We start from the raw sequence: 23,647 nt of genomic DNA, 5'->3' as shown, positions 1-23,647 counted from the left end.
CACTTGAAGAAATCTCAAAGTACATTGTACAAAAAGCAGCAACAATTGAAAATATGGCAAAGCGATAAAAAAAATAATGTGTTAATACTGATTCACAATAACAGATTTGTTTTAAATTTATGTATACATTTTTAAAGAAAATCATGTCATCATTGCAAGTTATGCGAATTACTCAATGGTGCAATGGTGACCACGCCCATAACCACGCCCACCGCCTCAGGCATCTTGGCAGTTTCGGGGAAACCCTATATTCCTATACATTACTATTCCTTTTATTAAATTTGTATTATTACATTTTAATGGCAGATTAATTTGGCTATTTAAATAAGTATATCTCAGATTTAAGTACTAATAACTAGCATTTTTCTACCGCTTGTCCCCTACGGGGTCGGAAGGCAATGTACACCTTGGACAAGTCGCCACCTCATCGCAGGGCCAACACAGATAGACATACAACATTTACACTCACATTCACACTGTTGCCAAATTGTTCCAACATAAAAAAAAAGTTTTTATTTATCTTGCATTTGCTTTTACTTTACATGTCAAATATAATTTTAAATCAAAAGGAGATTATACTAATTTTTAAAAGTAATTTTCAGCTGCCTCCATGTGCGTTTTTAAATTAAAATGAGGTTTTATTAAATAAATATCATTAGTCCACCACTTTCTCACCAGTGGGGCATTAAGAAAACATGTTTGAATGTTCAATTAATTAACTACTGCTTTCAAATCAGTGACGATTGCTCTAAGTTCAGCTTCCCTAAAAGGTAAAAAAAAAATTTAAGTGGTTAAATATGTACTTTTGTGTTTAGAATGTGTTGAACTTTTATTCATTATTAATTGCAGTGTTTTTCAACCTTTTTTGAGCCGAGGCACATTTTTTGCGTTGAAAAAATGCGCAGGTACACCACCAGTAGAAATCATTAAAAAACTAAACTCAGTTCACAGTAAAAAGTCGTCGTCGCAATTGTTGGATATGACTTTAAACCATAACCAAGCATGCATCACTGTAGCTCTTGTCTCAAAGTAGGTGTACTTTCACCACCTGTCACATCACACCGTGACTTTTTGAGTTTTTTGGTGTTTTCCTGTGTGTAGTGTTTTAGTTCTTGTCTTGCGCTCCTATTTTGGTGACTTTTTCTGTTTTTTTGGTATTTTCCTGTAGCAGTTTCATGTCTTCCTTTGAGCGATATTTCCCGCACCTACTTTGTTTTAGCAATCAAGACTATTTAAGTTGTTTTCATCCTTCTTTGTGGGGACATTGCTGATTGTCATGTCATGTTCGGATGTACTTTGTGGATGCTGTCTTTGCTCCACAGTAAGTCTTTGCTGTCGTCCAGCATTCTGTTTTTGTTTACTTTGTAGCCAGTTCAGTTTTATACTGCATAGCCTTCCCTAAGCTTCAATGCCTTTTCTTAGGGGCACTCACCTTTTGTTTATTTTTGGTTTAAGCATTAGATACCTTTTTGCCTACACGCTGCCTCCCACTGTTTCCGACATCTACAATGCAATTAGCTACCTGCTGCCACCTACTGATATGGAAAAGTATTACACGGTTACTCTGCCGAGCTCTAGACAGCACCGACACTCAACAACAACACATCATTTGCAGACTATAATTACTGGTTTGCAAAAAATATTTTTAACCCAAATAGGTGAAACTAGATAATCTCCCACGGTACACCAGACTGTATCTCACGGCACGCTGGTGTGCCGCGGCACAGTCGTTGAAAAACACTGATTTATTGGACCGGATTTGTTTAGTACCCTTCTATCTAGTACTGTGACCTATTTGAAAGCACCCTATCGTTTAACAGGTTCCACTTTCCTGAATTTAAAAAATGTTTTTTTTTCTTGTAGTTTTAAGTTGAGCTGTTTGTGACAGGTGAAGAAGCACACCAGAGACTCCTTCCTCAGTCTGATGTACCCAGCGGTGCCACTCACCAGCTCAGAGGGGCTGCCTTTGTCCTGTCCCCCGTCTCCCCCCTGCCATGTTCAAACTGCATCCCCGGGTGTCTGTGCTGAGGTGGCATGGGATTTCTCCTGAACCCAACAGGAAAAAGCGTTGAAGGTTTGAACTCCTGTAATTTTATTGTGATCATTACCCTGAGCCTTTAAGATTATTTTGATATTTTTTACGTTTTTATTAGATATATATTTACAAGGTAACTGTGAAGATGCTGTAATCATCTCATGATGATGAATTTATAATATTTGCAGTGGTAGGAACCCATTGAATTTGTGTAGGGATCCTTGTTTTGACTTTGTGAAAAAAGGCAAATTTAGTGAAGTTTTCCAGTAAACAACCTTGCTGGGCATCTGTACTGGTTTGGTCAGAATCAGATTCACCTTTATTGTCATTGTGCTGGGGGTTACAACGAGATTTAGAACAACAATGATGACTCTGCTGACTTATAGGAACATAAAACAAAGTATTTTAGGTGTCTAGTCTACAAAGATATGAACATTACATCATTTTTATGGTCGATTGTTGAAACTGAGAATTAGGAAAATAACATTAAAAAAAGTTAATAAATACATTAGTATTTGAGTAAAATAAGTATTTGATTCTAATACAAATGGGGGTTTAGTGCATAACAGTAGACAAATCAGCTGTTTCTTGTAGTTATAGGGATTTTGGTGAGAGAAACGTTACAAAACAGACTGTTTGCACCTTCAAGTTTGACGGTAGTAATGTTGTTGGATTCATATTCAACATTTCTCTGCAAACAAAGACGTCCAGTCCACTCGATGCCAAACACTTGTCATGTGACCTCATCACATTCTCCTTGTCCCCTTGTGTGACTCATTCAGGTGTTAATTGTCAAAACGTGTAGTCCATCCCAGTTTAGTGCGGGTCTACAATCCTGTCCCTGAGGTCAGCTCTTTGGTCATGCCCGTGGTGGTGTAGGGTTTGAATGCAAGAGTGTTTGTGTGACAGGTGTATTTTCTATACATAATGAGTTGAGATCAGGAATAAAAGGGACAGGACTTATTTTTGTCTTTCATGGACACGTAGCCACTCTGTGGGGTCACAAACTTAGTCACTATGTTACTTATTTCCCACAGCTAAAAGCAATTTAGAACTTTTATTTTCATTTAAATGTTTATATAGTCCCTCTGTTCAAGTAAAGCAACCATAAAAAAGGATGTATTATTCATATTTTTATAAGAGGGTAAACTTGCTTATTAAGCAGTGGTTCAAATACTTATTTGTATATTGAATAATTTACGCAGCAATAAGTCACTTGGATGACAACAATAGTCATGAACACAAATACTTGTTGTTTTGTTTGTGTTGCGTGGGAAATTTCTGCTGCTGCTGTTTGTGTTCAAAATATATACAAACCCCAAAACCAATGAAGTTGTCACGTTGTGTAAATCGTAAATAAAAACAGAATACAATGATTTGGAAATCCATCCATCCATCCATCCACTTTCTACCGCTTGTCCCTTTTGGGGTCAGGGTTTTTTTTTGCAAATAATCATTAACTTAGAATTTAATGGCAGCAACACAGTGGTTTTCTGAAGTGTTCCTGAGCCCATGTGGTGATATCCTTTACACACTGATGTCAGTTTTTGATGCAGTACCGCCTGAGGGATCCAAGGTCACGGGCATTCAATGTTACATGCAGTGATTTCTGCAGATTATCTGAACCTTTTGATGATATTACAGACCTTAGATAGTGAAATCCCTAAATTCCTTGCAACAGCTGGTTGAGAAATGTTGTTCTTAAACTGTTCGACAGTTTGCTCACTCATTTGCTCACAAAGTGGTGACCCTCGCCCCATCCTTGTTTGTGAATGACTGAGCATTTCATGGAAGCTGCTTTTATACCCAATAATGGCACCCACCTGTTCCTAATTAGCCTGTTCACCTGTGGGATTTTCCAAATAAGTGTTTGATAAGCATTCCTCAACTTTATCAGTCTTTTTTGCCACTTGTGCCAGCTTTTTTTGCTGCGGGCATCAAATTCCAAATGAGCTAATATTTGCAAAAAATAAGTTTTCCAGTTTGAACATTAAGTATCTTGTCTTTGCAGTCTATTCAATGGAATATAAGTTGAAAAGGATTAGCAAATCATTGTATTCTGTTTTTATTTACGATTTACACAACGTGCCAACTTCACTGGTTTTGGGGTTTGTATATACAGTATGTATGTATGTATGTATGCATGTGTGTATATATATATATATATATATATATATATATATACTGTATATATGTACATGTTCAAGGCAGATGGCAGAGAGCGTGTGTGGGAGAGCGGTGTGTGTGTGTATATGGTTTTATAAATAAATATATATATATATATACACATATATATATATATATACACATATACATATATATATATATATAGATATATATAGTATATATTAGGGCTGCCAAAATTATAAATAGAACTATAAGTTCCTTTTAACAGCGATAATTTTTTTTATGATCTCCATCTTTCAAAGGCATCCCCGATACAAATCCTCGTTTTGTTCCTGACTTTGTCATGAATAAGTTGAGAATAGTAACAACAACTTTTATATTTACTGAGGTCTGACATGTTTAGTAACTTTACCAGTGGCAGTAGTCAGATGAAGGTGGTGGTGTGTAACTGGCAACCTGGAAGGGACTTTCTAATTGGTCAAACGCTGGAGGGCGGGGCATCGTAATGAAAACAATAAGATTTCGGGGCTGTAAATCTAATTTTAAAATGAGCATATCCCGACTGAACTACTGTTATCAGTTATAAAGGTATTCGAAAAGAACATGATTTATTAATGCCTTTTGACATATCAGGGCCATTTAATGACGACTTGACATGAAATTATTATTATATGTCTCGGCTACACTTATTGACGAAAAATTATATCTTTCTGCGATTATCGCGATTAATTTTGAGTTAACTATGAACAAAATGTAAATATTTTAAATGTTTGACAGCCCTATTGTATACGTGTGTGCATGCATCTGTATATGTGTGTGTATATGCCCAAAGGGAATAAGCGGTAGAAAATGGATGGATGGATATATATATATATATATATATGTTGTGTGTGTGTGTATATATATATATATATATATATATATATATATATATATATATATATATATATATACATATACATACATACATACTATACATATATATACTATACATATTTATTATATATACACAATATATTTAGATTTAACAAATTAGAATTAAGAACATATTTATAGTATACACGTTAAAAATATATAACTAAAATTATATGTACTACGATATAATTAATGCAATATTTTTTTTAAACATTTTTATAAATGTATACTGTATGCGTCCGTGCCTACTATATGTGTCTGACTTTAGGGATACTCTGTACCTACTCAGTGGCCTAGTGGTTAGAGTGTCCGCCCTGAGATCGGTAGGTTGTGAGTTCAAATCCCGGCCGAGTCATACCAAAGACTATAAAAATGGGACCCATTACCTCCCTGCTTGGGTTGGAATTGGGGGTTAAATCACCAAAATGAGTCCCGGGCGCGGCCACCGCTGCTGCCCACTGCTCCCCTCACCTCCCAGGGGGTGATCAAGGGTGATGGGTCAAATGCAGAGAATAATCTCGCCACACCTAGTGTGTGTGTGTGACAATCATTGGTACTTTAACTTTAACTTTAACTTTAGGGCTAAGTTGCATGGAATCTGTGCCGTCTAATGTTGTGACATACATTTACAAAAATGGGGATCCTACTCAACGTGAGTGACGTCTGTGTTGTATTTGACGTTTACATTAGAGAAGTTTCCTACCTGATGAGCAGCCAAAGAAGAAACGTGTTGAGAGAGAAATTAAGCAACATTCAGTTTGTGTTACTGTGATTCTGTACACTGTGATTTTTGAATATATTACCAACTATTAAAAACAATATGCAAAGTATTTTAGTTTTGTTGTGTCGTATCCTTATTATATTCAGTGTGACATCCTGATTGTAATAAATTAAATATGACAGACGTAACGGGAAGGAAGAATTTGAAGGCAAGCACTTTTGGCCTTTTAAAAAATGCATATATAAATCAATATATGTAAGAATTACAGTAATAAAGGGTTGTCTCACTCTCAGCCAGCGGTAGCGTTGAATGTGAGCGTTTGAAGACGGCATCTCTTTTAGGCGGTAAGGTTAATTAATGATTGATGAGGCACTGATTTTTATTGCAAACCTTAACTTCTTGTACTGTATACAATGTTGATCAAGGTTGTTCATGAAAAGGATGATTAAGAAGAGAATCAATGAGTTTCATATAAAACTAAACAATTTGTGGTCTTATGTTGTATAAGAAGTCCCTGTGCTTGTCATTCTTTAGGAAGCTTGGTTACGGTACTTTGTTTTTAGAGTTCACTTTACTCACAGGCTTAAAAGTTTCTCAGTTGCTTTCGACAAGCACCTCCCAGCTCACCTCCTCATGATCGCTATTTGACAAGTTTGATTGTCAAGAAAAACGTTAAGTATGTTATGACATGGCGGATGGCTTCAAAGAGATTTGGGACGACCATCCGCCGTCTCAGCAAAGGGAAGCGGTGCTCTGTCAACATTGTGTATGGTGAGGATGGTGTGCAGCTGAACTTGGGATGTTTAATCAGTGAAAATAATACTTTGAAGGCCTCCTCAATCCCACATATATAAGACATATGTCTTATGTCCTATGAGAAATCAGTACCTCTATGGTAGGCTATCCTATCTCTGGGGCTGAGGTTGCCATGGTAGTTAAGAAGCTTCTCGGTGGCAGGGCCCTAGAGGTGGATGAAGAGATTTATCTGGAGTTCCTCGAGGCTCTGCATGCTGTAAAGGCGTCCTGTTTGACTAGACTCTACAGCATTGATGATACTTTTTGATGATATTACAGACCGTAGATGGTGAAATCCCTAAATTCCTTGCAATAGCTGGTTGAGAAATATTGTTCTTATATTGTTCGACAATTTGCTCACTCATTTGTTCACAAAGTGGTGACCCTCGCCCCATCCTTATTTGTGAATGACTGAGCATTTCATGGAAGCTGCTTTTATACCCAATCATGGCACCCACCTGTTCCCAATTAGCCTGTTCACCCGTGGGATGTTCCAAATAAGTGTTTGATGAGCATTCCTCTACTTTCTCAGTCTTTTTTGCCACTTGTGCCAGCTTTTTTGAAACATGTTGCAGGCATCAAATTCCAAATGAGCTAATATTTGCAAAAAACAACAAAGCTTTTCAGTTTGAACGTTAAGTATCTTGTCTTCTTTGCAGACTGTTCAATTGAATACAAGTTGAAAAGGATTTGCAAATCATTGTATTCTGTTTTTATTTACCATTTACACAACGTGACAACTTCACTGGTTTTTGGTCTTGTACACACACACACACACACACACACACATATATATATATATATATATTACAGATGTCCGATAATATCGGCCTGCCGATAAATGCTTTAAACTGTAATATCGGAAATGATCGTTTTTTTATTATCGGTATCGTTTTTTTATCATTATTTTTAATTTTTTTTGTATTAAATCAACATAAAAAACACAAGATACACTTACAATTAGTGCACCAACCCAAAACACCTCCCTCCCCCATTTACACTCATTCACACAAAAGGGTTGTTTCTTTCTGTTATTAATATTCTGGTTCCTACATTATATATCAATACAGTCTGCAAGGGATACAGTCCGTAAGCACACATGATTGTGCCTGCTGCTGGTCCACTAATAGTACTAACCTTTAACAGTTAATTTTAATAATTTTCGTTAATTACTAGTTTCTATGTAACTGTTTTTATATTGTTTTACTTTCTTTATTATTCAAGAATTTTTTTTTAAATTTATTTATTTATCTTATTTTATTATATTAATTTTTTTTAAAAGAACCTTATCTTCACCATACCTGGTTGTCCAAATTAGGCATAATAATGTGTTAATTCCACGACTGTATATATCGGTATTGGTTGATATCGGTATTGGTAATTAAGAGTTGGACAATATCCGAATATCGGATATCGGCAAAAAAGCCATTATCGGACACCCCTAATATATATATATATATATATATATATATATATATATATATATAGACAGGCGGATCGGTGCGGCGTCTTCAGTAATGCGGACGCTGTATCGATCCGTTGTGGTGAAGAAGGAGCTGAGCCGGAAGGCAAAGCTCTCGATTTACCGGTCGATCTACGTTCCCATCCTCACCTATGGTCATGAGCTTTGGGTCATGACCGAAAGGACAAGATCACGGGTACAAGCGGCCGAAATGAGTTTCCTCCGCCGAGTGGCGGGGCTCTCCCTTAGAGATAGGGTGAGAAGCTCTGTCATTCGGGGGGAGCTCAAAGTAAAGCCGCTGCTCCTCCACATCGAGAGGAGCCAGATGAGGTGGTTCGGGCATCTGGTCAGGATGCCACCCGAACGCCTCCCTAGGAAGGTGTTTCGGGCACGTCCGACCGGTAGGAGGCCACGGGGAAGACCCAGGACACGCTGGGAAGACTATCTCTCCCGGCTGGCCTGGGAACGCTTCGGGATCCCCCGGGAGGAGCTGGACGAAGTGGCTGGGGAGAGGGAAGTCTGGGCTTCCCTGCTTAAGCTGCTGCCCTCGCGACCCGACCTCGGATAAGCGGAAGAAGATGGATGGATGGATGGATGGATGGATGGATATATATATATATATATATATATATATATATATATATATATATATATATATATATATATATATATATATATATATATATATATATATATATATATATGTATATACACACACACACACACACACACACACACACATGTATCCATATATACACATATATATAAACATACACATATACACCAATACAGTATATATTTATACCTGTATATAAATACACATATATATCATTACATACATATATATGTATATACACATTTATACACAAACACACACATACATACATTCACACAGATTTCACCATATACTGTACATACATTCATACACAGGCACACACTCATGCACATCCATATATACACACACATATACATATAATTAAAAAATAAATAATTCAGAAAAAGATAGAATAAATGGAAAAACAGATAAAATAATAAATGAGTTAAAAAAAAAAAACAGGAGAGTTGCAGGGCAGTTGGGCAGCACCGCCGGGGTCCCAACAAGGGGGGCAAGCTGTCCCCCTTGTCCCACTCGACACCAGACAGCGCAGGGCGGCCCAAGCCACACCCCGCAGCAGAAGGAGGAAACCCAAGGAGACGTGAAGCCAGGGGGGCATGGATGGGCTGGCCCCTGCCCGACAGTGACAAGCCCCCCAGGGCCCCGCCCAACCACCCACGAGAGGTACCCAGAGTGTCCCACAGAGATCAGAATTCTGTCAGTTGTTGTTTTGATCGAGCAGACATTCTTTCCACAACTACATAATCAAATAAAATGTTTTTGTAAAGGTTTACGCATAAATTATTTTTGATTTTCAATTCATGAGAATAGTTTTCTTGGCGATGCCTAATGCATTGATAAGGAGCTATGTCTTGTTTTGTATCAACATCAGTTGCAGAGAGATCACCCAACAGGCAGGGGGGGGGGAATCTGTAAGGCTAATGACAGGTTCTCGTATACTCCACGCCAGGAGTTATTCACGGGAGCACAGGAGCACATTGAGTGTAAGTAGTTATCTACCTTATTATCTGAGCAGTGCACACAAATGTTAGAGGCAGCTAAACCCATTTTATACATTCTTAGACCGGTGTAATGTATTCTGTAAAGTATTTTGAGCTGAATCAACCGTACATTTGGGTTCTTAATCAAACAAGAAGTATTGAGGCATATTTGTTTCCAGAGTTCTGGGTCACAGCTTGGCACCAGCGATGCCGCAGGAGTTGCCGGAATGACGCTACAACGACAAACCGCCTTCGGGACTCCGGCTCCTGATTTTCTGTCGGGGTTTACTCCCTTAACCTTAGCCTCGAGTGGGTTGACCGCAAGGCATGAGATTGGAGATTTCCTTCTCCTAGATGGGCTGCCTTACCGTAGTTTCTCTTTAAATATCCTTCTTGAAAATGGCCTCGCAAATATATGTGTTGTCTTGTCTAATCATAAAAGATGCAGACGAGGCGAGTTGGCTGAGTTCTTAAAGTTTACTCCACAGCGTGCTCGTCAAAAATATCCCAACATTAGCAACCTAAACGTGGCTACTGTGCATGCTCTTTACTACTGTGGCATGCTGGGTAATGGAGTTCTTATGTTACCTGGCTCATAACATCACTATATATCTGCTTTAGGCCATCTAGAAGGCCTTACTGACAACTGGTGATCTAGCGCAACTGTCTGTCAAATGTTTGTGTCCGTTTACTTACAGTGCAAGGACGCCCGCATTGCTGAATCTGAAGGCTTCTGGCAGATTTAAGCTTGCTGAATACTGATTGGATAAAAACTCTATAAACTAAAAACAACAGCCCTGGAAGGAGCATGATATGACATGAAGAGAAATGTAATGCTTTTAGATATTTAGGGAAAGTAAATTAAAAAAATACTTTTATCTTTTAATTCTGATCATGATTTCTTGTTATGTTAGGCCAGCAGAGAAGGCCTAACTGGCCCTGACGGCACACCACTGGCGTATGTAACAGGTACGTTAGCTATTATAGTAGACGTTCTCAATATTTGGGCTAATCAGAAGTCTAGATTACGACTCGGAGAGAGTAGGACAGACACAATTAAATGCTTTAAATTATACTGGTGTTATTTAAATATGTACAGTGCAACAAATAGTGGACAGACATTGATAGGAATGGCCATTCAAAACAAAAGAAAAAACAGCAAGGGTTCAGGTAATTCATAACAGGTAGTATCAAAAGTTCTTAAAAGGTCATATGAGACTGATCGCAGTCCATATGCGCATTCAGAGTTCATACAGCCACACGGTTTGGGGTTGTGGATATGGCAGTTTGTAGTGAGAGTTCAGTTTTATGGGCAGGGTGTGTATGAGGTAGCGCAAAGGGCCGCAGAGCAATGAGGTGCGAGGCAAGGGGTTCGGCTATAAGCCGCCTACCGGCCCGATCAGAGCAGGTGGAGTTCAGGGGTTGAGAGGCCTTCAATAAATAAGTTACACTTATTATCATTATTAGCTATAATACTGCTAACATTAACGATATTTAAACAATCACATGCATGTATAAAATAAACACGACAGTACACAGTGTTGTCAACTTGTCACTATGACGGGAGTAACATTAACAATAACAGTGACGTCACTATGACGGGTGTAACCGCACACCAGCGGCAGTGTTCATTCATTGTCTTTACCATAGCATAAAAAGTGCAAATGGCCTTAAAACGCCACAACACTCAGTTACCATATGTAAATACTCAAAATAAAGACTCGTCATAAATATAAATTCAATCGGATCAGAAACATTGGAGGAAACGGGATTAAAACCCGATGCTAACCGCCCATAGGAAATACATGGGTACGGCTAGTCGCTACTATTAGCAAACAGATTCACTTACCAACTCGGCTTAATATCTTATCATCGACACACTCTCTCGTCGCAACACGTCCCTGATGTTCGGCACCTATAAGTTTACAATTAGTTGTAAAATGTTGGACGGTTGTTTTTACAATATGCAAGCAAACAACAACTTTAAAACATACCGGCTTCATATGTCCCCAGGTTTAGCCACCGCACCTGGCAGCCATCTGGAATGCTGGATTTTATAGAGCGTGATTGGCTGCAGCGGGTCACGTGAGCGCGTGTGTTAAACTCGCGAGATTAAACGTGGAAACGGCGCAGGTAATATTAGGAGATGCCATGAGAGGAAATATGGCTTATTTCCCACCCGTGTTACACGTATATTAATACTTTTAAGCAGTTGTGTTTTCGAATAATTTGGCTAATAAAGGGCAAGTTAGACATTGGGATCCCCTGGTTGAGTGATTGTTCAATATCTAACCATAAATAACCATAAACCTGCTCAGTGGCCTTGCGGTTAGAGTGTCCGCCCTGAGATCGGTAGGTCGTGAGTTCAAACCCCAGCCGAGTCATACCAAAGACTATAAAAATGGGACCCATTACCTCCCTGCTTGGCACTCAGTATCAAGGGTTGGAATTGGGGGTTAAATCAGCAAAATGATTCACGGGCGTGGCCACCGCTCCTGTTCACTGCTCCCCTCACCTCCCAGGGGGTGAACAAGGGGATGGGTCAAATGCAGAGGACACATTTCACCACAACGAGTGTGTGTGTGACTATCATTGGTACTTTAACTTTAATTATCTAAGAAGTTTGGCTTGATCCATTTTAATATGTATAAAAATTGGGGAGTTCTAGACCCCCATATTCCTTGGGTTTTTGTAATGTTTTAAGGCTGTTTCGTGCTGGTTTCCTTTTCCAAACCAACTGATAGATGTGTCTTCCAACACGCCAGATTATCCTCAATCCATTTTGGGATTGGGGAGTAACTCACGCGATTTAGATGTGATATTGTGGAGGATTGATACCCAGGTATTTAATGTTGTGCAGTGGAATCGATGAGGTACTGCTCTGAAAGTCCAAATGAATAGGTAACATTGTAGATTTGGATTAGTTGATGGATTAATCGGAAATAGAACTGAATTCATCAATGAGTGAGATTGTGTGTTGAAGAGAAGAATGTGTCAAAGTAATACATCACATGGTGCTGCCTTCATGACCAGACCTTGGATAAGTGGAAGAAGCCGGGTGGACGTTATCTTGGCGACAAACAGAAACAGACACGCCCTTTCAAACCCACTTTATGAAAGATTTAATACCAAATGCATCCTTGAATGACTTGTGTTGTCATCTGGTACCATACCATGAATTGATTAGCGTGGACCTCGACTTAAACAAGTTGAAAAACGTATTCAGGTGTTACCATTTAGAGGTCAATTGTACGGACTATGTACTGTACTGTGCAATACTAATAAAAGTTTTAATCAATCAATCAATACTGAACATTAAATACAATCAACTTGACCTCTTGATATGAGGGGAGGCTCGACTTTCCACATCCTTCTTATTTTTGTCTGAACATTTTTTTTAAAACAATTAGCATCATGCAGAAAACATATTTACAACACAGTTCAATATTAAAATAATATTTTTTTTTTGTTCTTAGCTTTTTGTTGTTCGTGATGGCAGGTGAGGCTCTGACAAAGACAAAGAAATGGTCAGTTTAATTCATGTGATAACTCCTTCCGCCATGCGTGATACGTAGAGCAAACCAATGCATGTAGCATTGGTTTGCTACTATCTTATCAAGAGGTCAAGTTGATTGTATTTAATATTCAGTATAGTACAAGATGTCAACACAAGTCATTCGAGGATGCATTTGGTATTAAACAGTGTTTTTTAACCATAGGGCCATTGTTGGGCCGTGAGCGCCCCCTATAGGATGCCAAAATATATCGTTTCTCAGCTGTGGTCCGTACGCTTTGTTGGGTCTGTTCCTGTCTTGTGCAATATGTATTATTTATTGCTCATTTCTTTTGGGTTTTTTTACGTTGTTTTACTTTGAGCTGTATGTAGAAATGGCGGCGATGAAGTGGCAGCTGGTTGCATCAACTTTGTGTTCTTTTAATGTCTTTTATATCCTTATGTTCTGTGATGTTTCCTTCTTGTCTTTCTGATTTTCTGTGGACTTTTTTGTATCTGCACTGCAACCATGTGGGATGGATGAAGTCTATCCTATCCTATTTTGTGTGGGCTGCAATAATACTCAGTTGTAATACACCTTTTCACCACTCGTGGCAGTAATGATGACATCAAACCGAAAAAGTCTGGACTGAGCTAAAGTCATGGAGAAGTTTCTTCAGCGCAAAACTGTTGACTAAAGTGGTGAATCTGTATTTTTATGCACACTTACATTTTATTCACAGTTAAGAAACATATTTCTTATTAATTGTATTATTTAGTTAGAATTTGTTTCAGCAGTTTAATTATCCATCCATGCATCCATCCATTTTTTACCGCTTATTCCTTATATGTAAAAAAAACAAAACAACAACTGTTTATCAGTTTCTATGAGTGCCTTTTTTTACAATATATTTGATTAGTTTTTATTTTAGTAATCAGCCTAACCTAAGTCTAGATAATAATCTTTGTGATTAGCACACGACTTTGTCAGGGCCGTCTAGTTGCAATCAGTGAATGTCCTGCGAACACCTGAATTAATGGATTTATATCATTTGACAAGGTCTATCCTGTTTAACTGTCAGTAGGTTGAACATGAATATTCAACATACTATTACTATTTGAGTGGGCCCTGGGCCATTCTGTAGTGGAAAAGTTGGGGCCGAAGTCAAAAAGGTTCAGTAAGAACCAATGTTATAGAGCACAGGTGTCAAACTCAAGGCCCAGGGGCCAGATCTGGCCCGCAAGCACCTGGAAATTATGTCAATAAAGTACTTAATATTTTCTCACTGAATGTAATTGATTTGTTTCATTTTGACAGAAAAAAAATCAACGTACTGCTTGAAATTGCACACCTTTTAAACTTTAATAGTATCGATTATTGCAACAAATATTACAGAATATTATCATACTTTCCAATCATTTTTTGTCTACATAAAAATAAATACTTAAATATCTGCTTGACTTATGATTTTACAGCAAACTACCCATCAAATTAATAAAAATGACAATACATTTTATGGTGTTCCTTACAGCATATTAATGTAAATTGAAAAAAACTACCATTTTTTTGGTGTTAAAATTCTGTTGAGGGCAGCACGGTGGGAGACGGGTTAGTGCCTCACAATACGAAGGTCCTGAGTAGTCCTGAGTTCAATCCCGGGCTCGGGATATTTCTGTGTGGAGTTTGCATGTTCTCCTCGTGACTGCGTGGGTTCCCTCCGGGTACTCCGGCTTTCTCCCACCTCCAAAGACATGCACCTGGGGATAGGTTGATTGGCAACACTAAATTGGCCCTAGTGTGTGAATGTGAGTGTGAATGTTGTCTGTCTATCTGTGTTGGCCCTATGATGAGGTGGCGACTTGTCCAGGGTGTACACCGCCTTCCGCCTGAATGCAGCTGAGATAGGCTCTAGCGACCCCAAAAGGGACAAGCGGTAGAAAATGGATGGATGGATGTTGTAAAAACCAATGAAAATTAAAAACATTGGTAAAAACATGTACATTTAAAATTCTGCCAACTCAGCTGCCAGCTTTTTCCGTAAAAAAAAAAAAGTGGTACTGTTTTTATATTTACCGTGAAATGTTGTAAGAAATTAAAAAAAACACTATTTTACAGTAACATTTTGTAAATGCAAAGTTTTTACTGTAAAAGTCTACATAAAGCAATTGTTGTAATTAATAATGATATCCAGAGGCAAATTCAGACATGATTCAGTGTTACAAGCGGCCCTCTGATGGCAGCCATAACTGCCATTTGTTCCTCAATGAAAAGGAGTTTGACATCCATCCATTTTCTACTGCTTGTCCCTTTCGGGGTCGCGGGGGGTGCTGGAGCCTATCTCTGCTGCATTTGGGCGGAAGGCGGAGTACACCCTGGACAAGTCGCCACCTCATCACAGGGCCAATATAAATTGTTCCTTTATTTAGTTCAAGTTAAAGAAGAGCAGCAGCGGTGGCTGCGCCCGGGAATAATTTTTGGTGATTTAACCCCCAATTCCACCCCTTGATGCTGAGTGCCAAGCAGGGAGGTAACGGGTCCCATTTTTATAGTCTTTGGTATGACTCGGCCGGGGTTTGAACTCACAACCTACCTACCAGGGCGGACACTCTAACCATTAGGCCACAGTTTACATGTTATGGTCAGTGGGAAATTGTATGACGTGTCTTTATTTGGACTTTTTAGAGTCTTTAATGAGAGTTTATGAAATGTAACTGTGGCGCGATTGCAATACTGTCTGGTTAGTGAAGTGAATTATTTATATAGCGCTTTTCTCTAATGACTCAAAGCGCTTTTACATAGTGAAACCCAATATCTAAGTTACATTTAAACCAGTGTGGGTGGCACTGGGAGCAGGTGGGTAAAGTGTCTTGCCCAAGGACACAACAGAAGTGACTAGGATGGCGGAAGCGGGGATCGAACCCGGAACCCTCAAGTTGCTGGCACGGCCGCTCTACCAACTGAGCTATACCGCCCCTAATTAGTGCTAATTAATGAAACAATATTTACAGTTTGTTGTGGAAACGGCACAAAAAGAACAGAAGTGATGACAGAGCAGCAGAGACATTAGGAAGCTGCACAACAAAATAAGTATTTTGTAGAGACAGAGATGGAACTTTATTTCAGTACAGTGCTGCCAACATTCTTATGCAAAAGTGAGGTCCGGTGTACACAAAGACAGGGTCAGCCTTGCCCCAAACTTTGGTTCTCTCTGCTCGTACGGACAGAGGAAAGGCAGTGTGTTCATTGAGGGAACAACAACCAAGTGACAACTGTACAATCAGTCATTCGCAGGCAAATAAACACAAAGTGAAAAAACATTGCTGTGTAGTCGGGATAAGAGCAACACAAGGACCCTTAAATTGGATCCGCTTAAATGATGCACAAATGCAAGAAATATACATTTTCTTCAGCTTCATCATGACTTATGTCAAATTTGTATTTACTGTATATTTGAGTGGATGATGGTAGGAGGGGTGTAACGGTACATTCTATTCCTATTGTCCAGTTTGGTTCAGGAGGACTGAGTACACACTAAAAGTGAGGGACAGGAAGTCATTTCAAGGGATAAGTGCCGAGGAAAAGTTACAGCTTCAAAATGATCTTCCGTTTGGGAACACTTGACTTTTAACAGTGAAATACGTAAACAAAACAAGTGGATAAGAGTGTGTGTTCAGTCGAGACGAGGAAATGGACTACAAGCTAGAACTTGTAATGCTGTGCTTCACTAATAAACTTTACTACTAACTAAATAAGCATTCACACTCTTCTAACACTTACTTTCTAAAGCAGTGGTTCTTAACCTGGGTTCGATCGAACCCTCGGGGTTCGGTGAGTCGGGCTCATGGGTTCGGAGGTCAAGACACACCCGACTCATCGTGTAAATAAAAACTACGGATACGGCAACAGCAGAAGTCACACTGATTTGCAGGTGTGTAATTTGTTGTGAGTTTATGCACTGTGTTGGTTTTGTTCTTTGAACAAGGTGATGTTCATGCACGGTTCATTTTGTGCACCAGTAAAAAAAACATGAAGTGAATAGCGCTTTTTCTCTAGTGACTCAAAGCGCTTTTACATAGTGAAACCCAATATCTAAGTTACATTTAAACCAGTGTGGGTGGCACTGGGAGCAGGTGGGTAAAGTGTCTTGCCCAAGGACACAACGGCAGTGACGAGGATGGCGGAAGCGGGGATCGAATCTGGAACCCTCAAGTTGCTGGCACGGCCACTCTACCAATCAAGCTATACCGCCCCCTATGGTAACACTTTAGTATGGGGAACATATTCACCATTAATTAGTTCCTTATTAACATGCAAATTAGTAACATATTGGCTCTTAACTAGTCATTATTAAGTACTTATTAATGCCTTATTCTGCATGGCCTTATTATAACCCTAACCCTCTAACCCTGACCCGAATTAAGTCTTTGTTACTTAGAATATGTTCCCCTAGTGTCCAAAAAACTGTAAATTAAGTCTTTGTTACTTAGAATATGTTCCCCATACTAAAGTGTTACCAAAAACATAACTGTCTTGAATTTGAAAACATTTTTTTTTTTTTTGGTGACTAAAGGGTTCGGTGAATGCGCATATGAAACTGGTGGGGTTCGGTACCTCCAACAAGGTTAAGAACCACTGATCTAAAGCTATTGAGGCCCAGTCCCAATACACCCCTCAGCCTACTTTTTAGGCCTATCCCTAAAGTTGTGCTTTCCCGTGAAAGTAGTAGTGTCTCAATGACTCTTTGGGTAGTGGGCATAACGAGGAGTAGGGAGTATAAATCTAGTCCTTCAGAGTGAGCCATTTCAGATGCTGACTTGCTCATGAGAAAAATACAGTTATATATTTTATTATATGCTAGTTTGGACCATTAGTTTGTACTGTTAGCCAGATAGCCATGCTAGCTAACATTAGTCAACAATACTAAATAATACTTAAATACTAAGTGTTAGCCAGATAGCCATGCTAGCTAACGTTAGTCAACAATACTAAATAATACTTAAATACTAAAACTTTTAAAGCTTGCGAATGTGTTACATAATATATTACATGTTAGTTTGGAACGAGTTTGTAATGTTAGCCAGATAGCCATGCTAGCTAACATTAGGCTAAAATAAATACTAATACTTAAATGCAAAAACTTTCAAGCTGGCGAATGTGAAAACATTAACATTACATACCTTCAAAATGTTCACAAGTTGTTCTTTGTTTGTTCAACCGAAGCATGATGAATTAGCAAAAACAACAACAACAACAACGATATCAGTCGTTAACTCCATTGCTGCCCAATTTGTTGTGTCATGGTGGGACTAGCAGGTTGTACAAATACACCGCTACTCATAAAGTACTGTGGTACTAATGAATTGAGAAAGGTACAACTGCCTTTGGAAAACACCCGTAGTTATTGATACGAAATGTAAAATAATGCAAGTGAATTGACTGAATTTCCACGTTTTGTCTTTAACAATGTGTGTTTTACCTGATACTTGTCTTGTCTGTATACTTTTAGCCTGGTTTTCAGTGTTTACTAATTATTGTATGTCTTAAAGCACAGCTCAGTATTGGCAACCATAAATCATGAAGCACAATGTCAATAAAGTTTTGTATTCTATTTAGGGCTGCAACAACTAATCAATTAAATCGATTAAAATCGATTATAAAAATAGTTGGCGATTAATTTAGTCATCGATTCGTTGGATCTATGCTATGCTGTTATTATTTTTAATTGTTTATAAACCTTTATTTATAAACTGCAACATGTACAAACAGCTGAGAAAAATTCAAAATAAGTATGGTGCCAGTATGCTGGTTTTTTTCAATAAAATACTGAAAAGGATAGAAATGTAGTTTGTCTCTTTTATCCGATTATTAATCGATTAATCAAAGTAATAATCGACGGATTAATAGATTATCAAATTAATCGTTAGTTGCAGCCCTAATTCTATTCCAACCTAATTCTAGATTATGGCAGGCTTGATCTAATATGTAAAATATTTCTAAACTGTCGTTTGAGTGCAATAGGAAAAGTCCATGTGTTTAATGCGCATTTTCATTTTAACCTCTTAAGGCCCAAGCTGTTTGTTTACATGCTTTTTTTATTTCTCTTTGCTATTTGCGCTTATTGGACCCTAATTAGAATAAAAAACTAAGAATCATCTTTTTATATGATGTACTTAGTCCATAAGCACACAAACGTGTACTTCATGTTTAGTGACATGCTAATTCTTATTTTTACACTTTTTTTTCCCAAATTCCATTGTATGTTATACTCTTCTGACACCACCAGATGGCAGTATAAGTGTCCACATAAGCAGCCATAAAACCCCAATTCAGTAGTGTACACAATTTTGGAAATAAGAGCTAAAAGGTGCTGTCCACGCATGTGGCCACTAAGGCCTTAAGAGGTTAATTCTAATATGGGTGCAATAAGAAACATGTTTGATCATAGGTTTTATCATAAATGTCTTGTTAAAATGAGGCCAATAATGACCTCTTTTTTGAAAAGTATCAAAAAGTATTGAAATTCATAACGATATACATTTTGCTACCGTTTGTATGATATGATGCAGTGACGTAGCAAGTGGTGTCCCAATTCCTAAGGAAGATTACAAAGCTCTACCCCTTTTTAATTCCTTTGGGGGGCTCGTGGGAGTGGGTGAGTATTGGGATTGGACCTAACACTATTCAATACGCCTCTTATTGGTGGACAAACCGATTTACCCAAAAGCTACATTAAGCAGTTTATGTTCTGCATTTTGTTCCCTTACTGTACCCAACATGAGCTATGACCTTAAAATCCGAGCAACGTACCAAACCGTGACGGATGCCTTCCGTTACACCCCTACTGTTTTTATGCCAACTGCTGGCTTTGATAACAAATGATAGCTCACCACAAATTGTGACAATTAATCCTTGCAAGATTGAAAAGTTGACGATGAGAACCCGTACAAGCCTGGACTGTCGCATCTGTTATCAAACGAAGCAGCAATTCCATGATTCACAACAGATAAAAAATATTGTACATGGTAAAAAATAATTACATTCCCAAAAAAAATGATTCTTCTTGTGCATTTGAAATGTTTGGTTTTTTTTTAGAAACCAAAACAAAGTTCACAGAATCGCCCCACAAGTGCAATCATGACGACCGAGCTCCTGTGAGGTCCTTTTTGGAGACTGAATCCAGTCTGGTGTGTCTTAATCACGCTCCCTGATTGTGGTCTGCAAGGCCACATGGTTCTACAAATCCGACAACAAATGCAAGCTCCTTGCCTCCAAAGTCTGATTGTTCTGGGACACTTCAGTAGGTCCCTACAGGTTCCGTGCGGGCCACTCACTCCAGTCCAAAAGTGCTGGTTTCTTCCACGGCCGTCTGCATCTTCTCGTACAGCACTGAGAAGGACGGGTAGGGGGGCAGGTCCAAACGGTTGAAACAGGTGTGAGCTCTGTGGAAAGTTACACATATTTCATTTTCATATAACGCAAGGAATGTGAATTCGGTGCTTTAAAAAGTGAAGCCCGTTATAGTTGGTGTCGTTTTTGACAAGTTGTTCTTCCAAGTACCGTATTTTCCGGACTATAGGGCGCACTGGATTATAAGGCGCACTGCCGATGAGCGGGTCTAGTCAGGTCTTTTTTCATACAAATGATAGGGCGCAATAAAGGTCATATTATTTATTTATTTTCTGAATGTAAAACACTTCCTTGTGGTCTACATAACATGTAATGATGGTTCTTTGGTCAAAATGTTGCATGGATTATGTTTTACAGATCATCTTAAAGCCGCTTTCTGACAGTCGCTTACGGATGCGCCACTTTGTGGGCGGTCTTATTTACGTGGCTCACCTTCGGCAGCGTCTTCTCCCCGTCATCTTTGTTGTAGCGGTGTAGCGTGCAAGGACGGGAGTGGAAGAAGTGTCAAAAGATGGAGCTAACTGTTTTAATGACATTCAGACTTTACTTAAATCAATAACGGAGCAGCATCTTCTCATCCATGGCTCACAAGTGCAACAACGCCGGAAATGTGTCCCGTGAAAAACCGTCGGACAGGAGTTCTGTGGGTGAATTATGTAAACTCACTACACCGGTCGTTTTTAACGCTTCCATAGCAAATCTACTGACAGATATAAGAACTTTACGCTACTTCATATTAGAAATGGCAACAGCAGAGGGTGAATATCACATAACAAGAAGATAGTGAAAAAGAAGAAGCTCATCGACTACGGCATCGCACGGACTAAATTCTCAGGACTTATGCAGATCTCAAATACAGATCAGCAGGTACCAGAAGGTAAGAAAAGTTGCTTTTGCATAATATTGCGAAACAAAATGCCAGATAATATGTCTGCTAATGTGTGCCATTTTGCGGTCCTTATACACACACCATAGTAATAGACACTTGTGATTTAGGGCTATATAAATAAACATTGATTGATTGATTGATTGATCTCTGACTACGGTAGCTGTAATGGGCCGACAATCCATCAAGCGGTGTGGCTTCAAAGTCGTACTAAAACATTTTGACAGATTTTTGAGCACCGTGTGTAATGTTCTACACTCTCAATGGAACATTTCAAATTTGGTGTTGTTTACTGGCATCATATTGCAGTCTACACGTAGGATTTTAAGTGCGCCTTATAGTCCGAAAAATACGGTGCTAAAAAGAGCACGCTTAAAGGGGCTGTTTGGAACTTGCTAACAGTAACATTATCCAGAGCAAACAATGGAACAAGAACACCATTTGCTAGCTTATGTTACCGTTAGTTGTTTAACAGAACACATTTGTTTTAAAACTGTCTATATTTTTCACAATGTTAATTCTTTTTCTTTGTACTTTATAAACACTTTTTGAGTTTGAACAGGGTTTAAATTGGATCATTTTAGTACACAGTTTGATTTATATACTTTAATCCATTCCATAATTTAATTCCACAGGTTAACACATATGAATTATAATGAATACACTCAAAGTTCAAAATAAAGCGGTCGTTGAGGTACATAAAATACCAATCCTGTTATTCCCGAGATTGCGTTATACATAAATCCTTATTTTTTTACCCTTTTTTTCCCCGAAAGAATACAATAAAATGATCCCCAAACCAAGTTTAATGAAGAAAAAGAACATTTCACATTACTGTCTGTACATTGTTTATACAGTAATAATAGACCAAGCTTTACTGTTGTGAAAATACAATAACAGAGAGAATAAGTTAGAAGTAACAACCAGTGCGCCTTTCTGCACTTTGGTACTCACACGGCCACCAAATCATTGATGTAAGTTGTGTTACAAATTGAGGACAGGAAGTGAACCTATGTGTTTGTAATTGCTATGAAGTGAAAAAAGGGGTTCCTTAAATAAGCTTTGCTTCTTCCTACTCCTTTTGTAAAGAGAAATTAAAATATGTAAAATATGTGATGTATCATATTGAAACTGTATACATGTTCCAAATGAACTTCAACCTACCAACCAACTGACCAATATTTCAGGGTTCCTTACGAGGAAACCTTACAATGTATTAAAATACATAAAGTGCTATACAATTCATCAGCTTGCAAATTATTGTGATGTAGTAAAATCCTATAATTTTACCAATTTTCAGTAGATTTCCCATATTTTGAAATGCAAATGTTGATGCTCCTCTTGGAGTAATATGTAATAAATGTGTTTGTGAAATAACCTGCTGTTTTTTGCTCCTAAATTAAACACAACATTGGCACCTCATAAAACCAAGTTTCCAAAAAAAATGTTACAAAGACAACTTAAAACATTGTACAGCTGTTTAGTGACATACTGTTCATTAAGGATGTCCGATAATATCGGACTGCCGATATTATCGGCCGATAAATGCTTTAAAATGTAATATCGGAAATTATCGGTATCGGTTTCAAAATTATCGGTATCGGTTTCAAAAAGTAAAATGTATGGCTTTTTCAAACGCTGCTGTGTACACGGACGTAGGGAGAAGTACAGAGCGCCAACAAACCTTGAAGGCACTGCCTTTGCGTGCCAGCCCAGTCACATAATATCTACAGCTTTTGACACACTCACAATTGATTGCAATGCATACTTGGTCAACAGCCATACAGGTCACACTGAGGGTGGCCATATAAACAACTTTAACACTGTTACAAATATGCGCCACACTGTGAACCCACACCAAACAAGAATGACAAACACATTTCGGGAGAACATCCGCACCGTAACACAACATAAACACAACGGAACAAATACCCAGAACCCCTTGCAGCACTAACTCTTCCGGGACGCTACAATATACACCCCCCCCCCACCTCAGCCCCGCTCCCCCCAACCCCGCCCACCTCAACCTCCTCATGCTCTCTCAGGGAGAGCATGTCCCAAATTCCAAGCTGCTGTTTTGAGGCATGTTAAAAAAATAATGCACTTTGTGACTTCAATAATGAATATGGCAGTGCCAAGTTGGCACTTTTTTCCATAACTTGAGTTGAAGTTGTTCTCTTATTTTGGAAAACCTCGTTACATTGTTTAA

The 23,647-nt window shown here is 38.5% G+C and overlaps 2 protein-coding genes across 7 annotated transcripts in view; one reads left to right on the top strand and one right to left on the bottom strand.

Moving 5' to 3' along the window:
* Positions 1-10,485, top strand: part of stradb (STE20 related adaptor beta) — a 36,414-nt gene extending 25,929 nt beyond the window's left edge. For 2 of the 4 annotated variants that reach the window (XM_061978160.1, XM_061978132.1), the window contains one exon: positions 1,889-4,277. In XM_061978160.1, the coding sequence (XP_061834144.1) occupies positions 1,889-2,050 (162 nt within the window). In that variant the 3' untranslated portion in view covers positions 2,051-4,277. Of the gene's footprint in view, positions 1-1,888; positions 4,278-10,349 lie in introns of those variants that run through there. The other 2 variants (XM_061978142.1, XM_061978151.1) reach the window with 2 other exon arrangements.
* Positions 10,486-16,235: 5,750 nt separating this feature from the next.
* Positions 16,236-23,647, bottom strand: part of hecw2b (HECT, C2 and WW domain containing E3 ubiquitin protein ligase 2b) — a 99,043-nt gene continuing 91,631 nt past the window's right edge. For all 3 annotated transcript variants that reach the window (XM_061978086.1, XM_061978103.1, XM_061978095.1), the window contains one exon: positions 16,236-20,584. In XM_061978086.1, the coding sequence (XP_061834070.1) occupies positions 20,473-20,584 (112 nt within the window). In that variant the 3' untranslated portion in view covers positions 16,236-20,472. The remainder of the gene's footprint in view (positions 20,585-23,647) is intronic.

Source organism: Nerophis lumbriciformis, linkage group LG01 (genome assembly GCF_033978685.3).
Source record: "Nerophis lumbriciformis linkage group LG01, RoL_Nlum_v2.1, whole genome shotgun sequence".
NCBI classification, from domain to species: domain Eukaryota; kingdom Metazoa; phylum Chordata; class Actinopteri; order Syngnathiformes; family Syngnathidae; genus Nerophis; species Nerophis lumbriciformis.
Note: the sequence above shows the minus strand (reverse complement) of the source record. Positions and strands in the feature narration are given on the sequence as shown.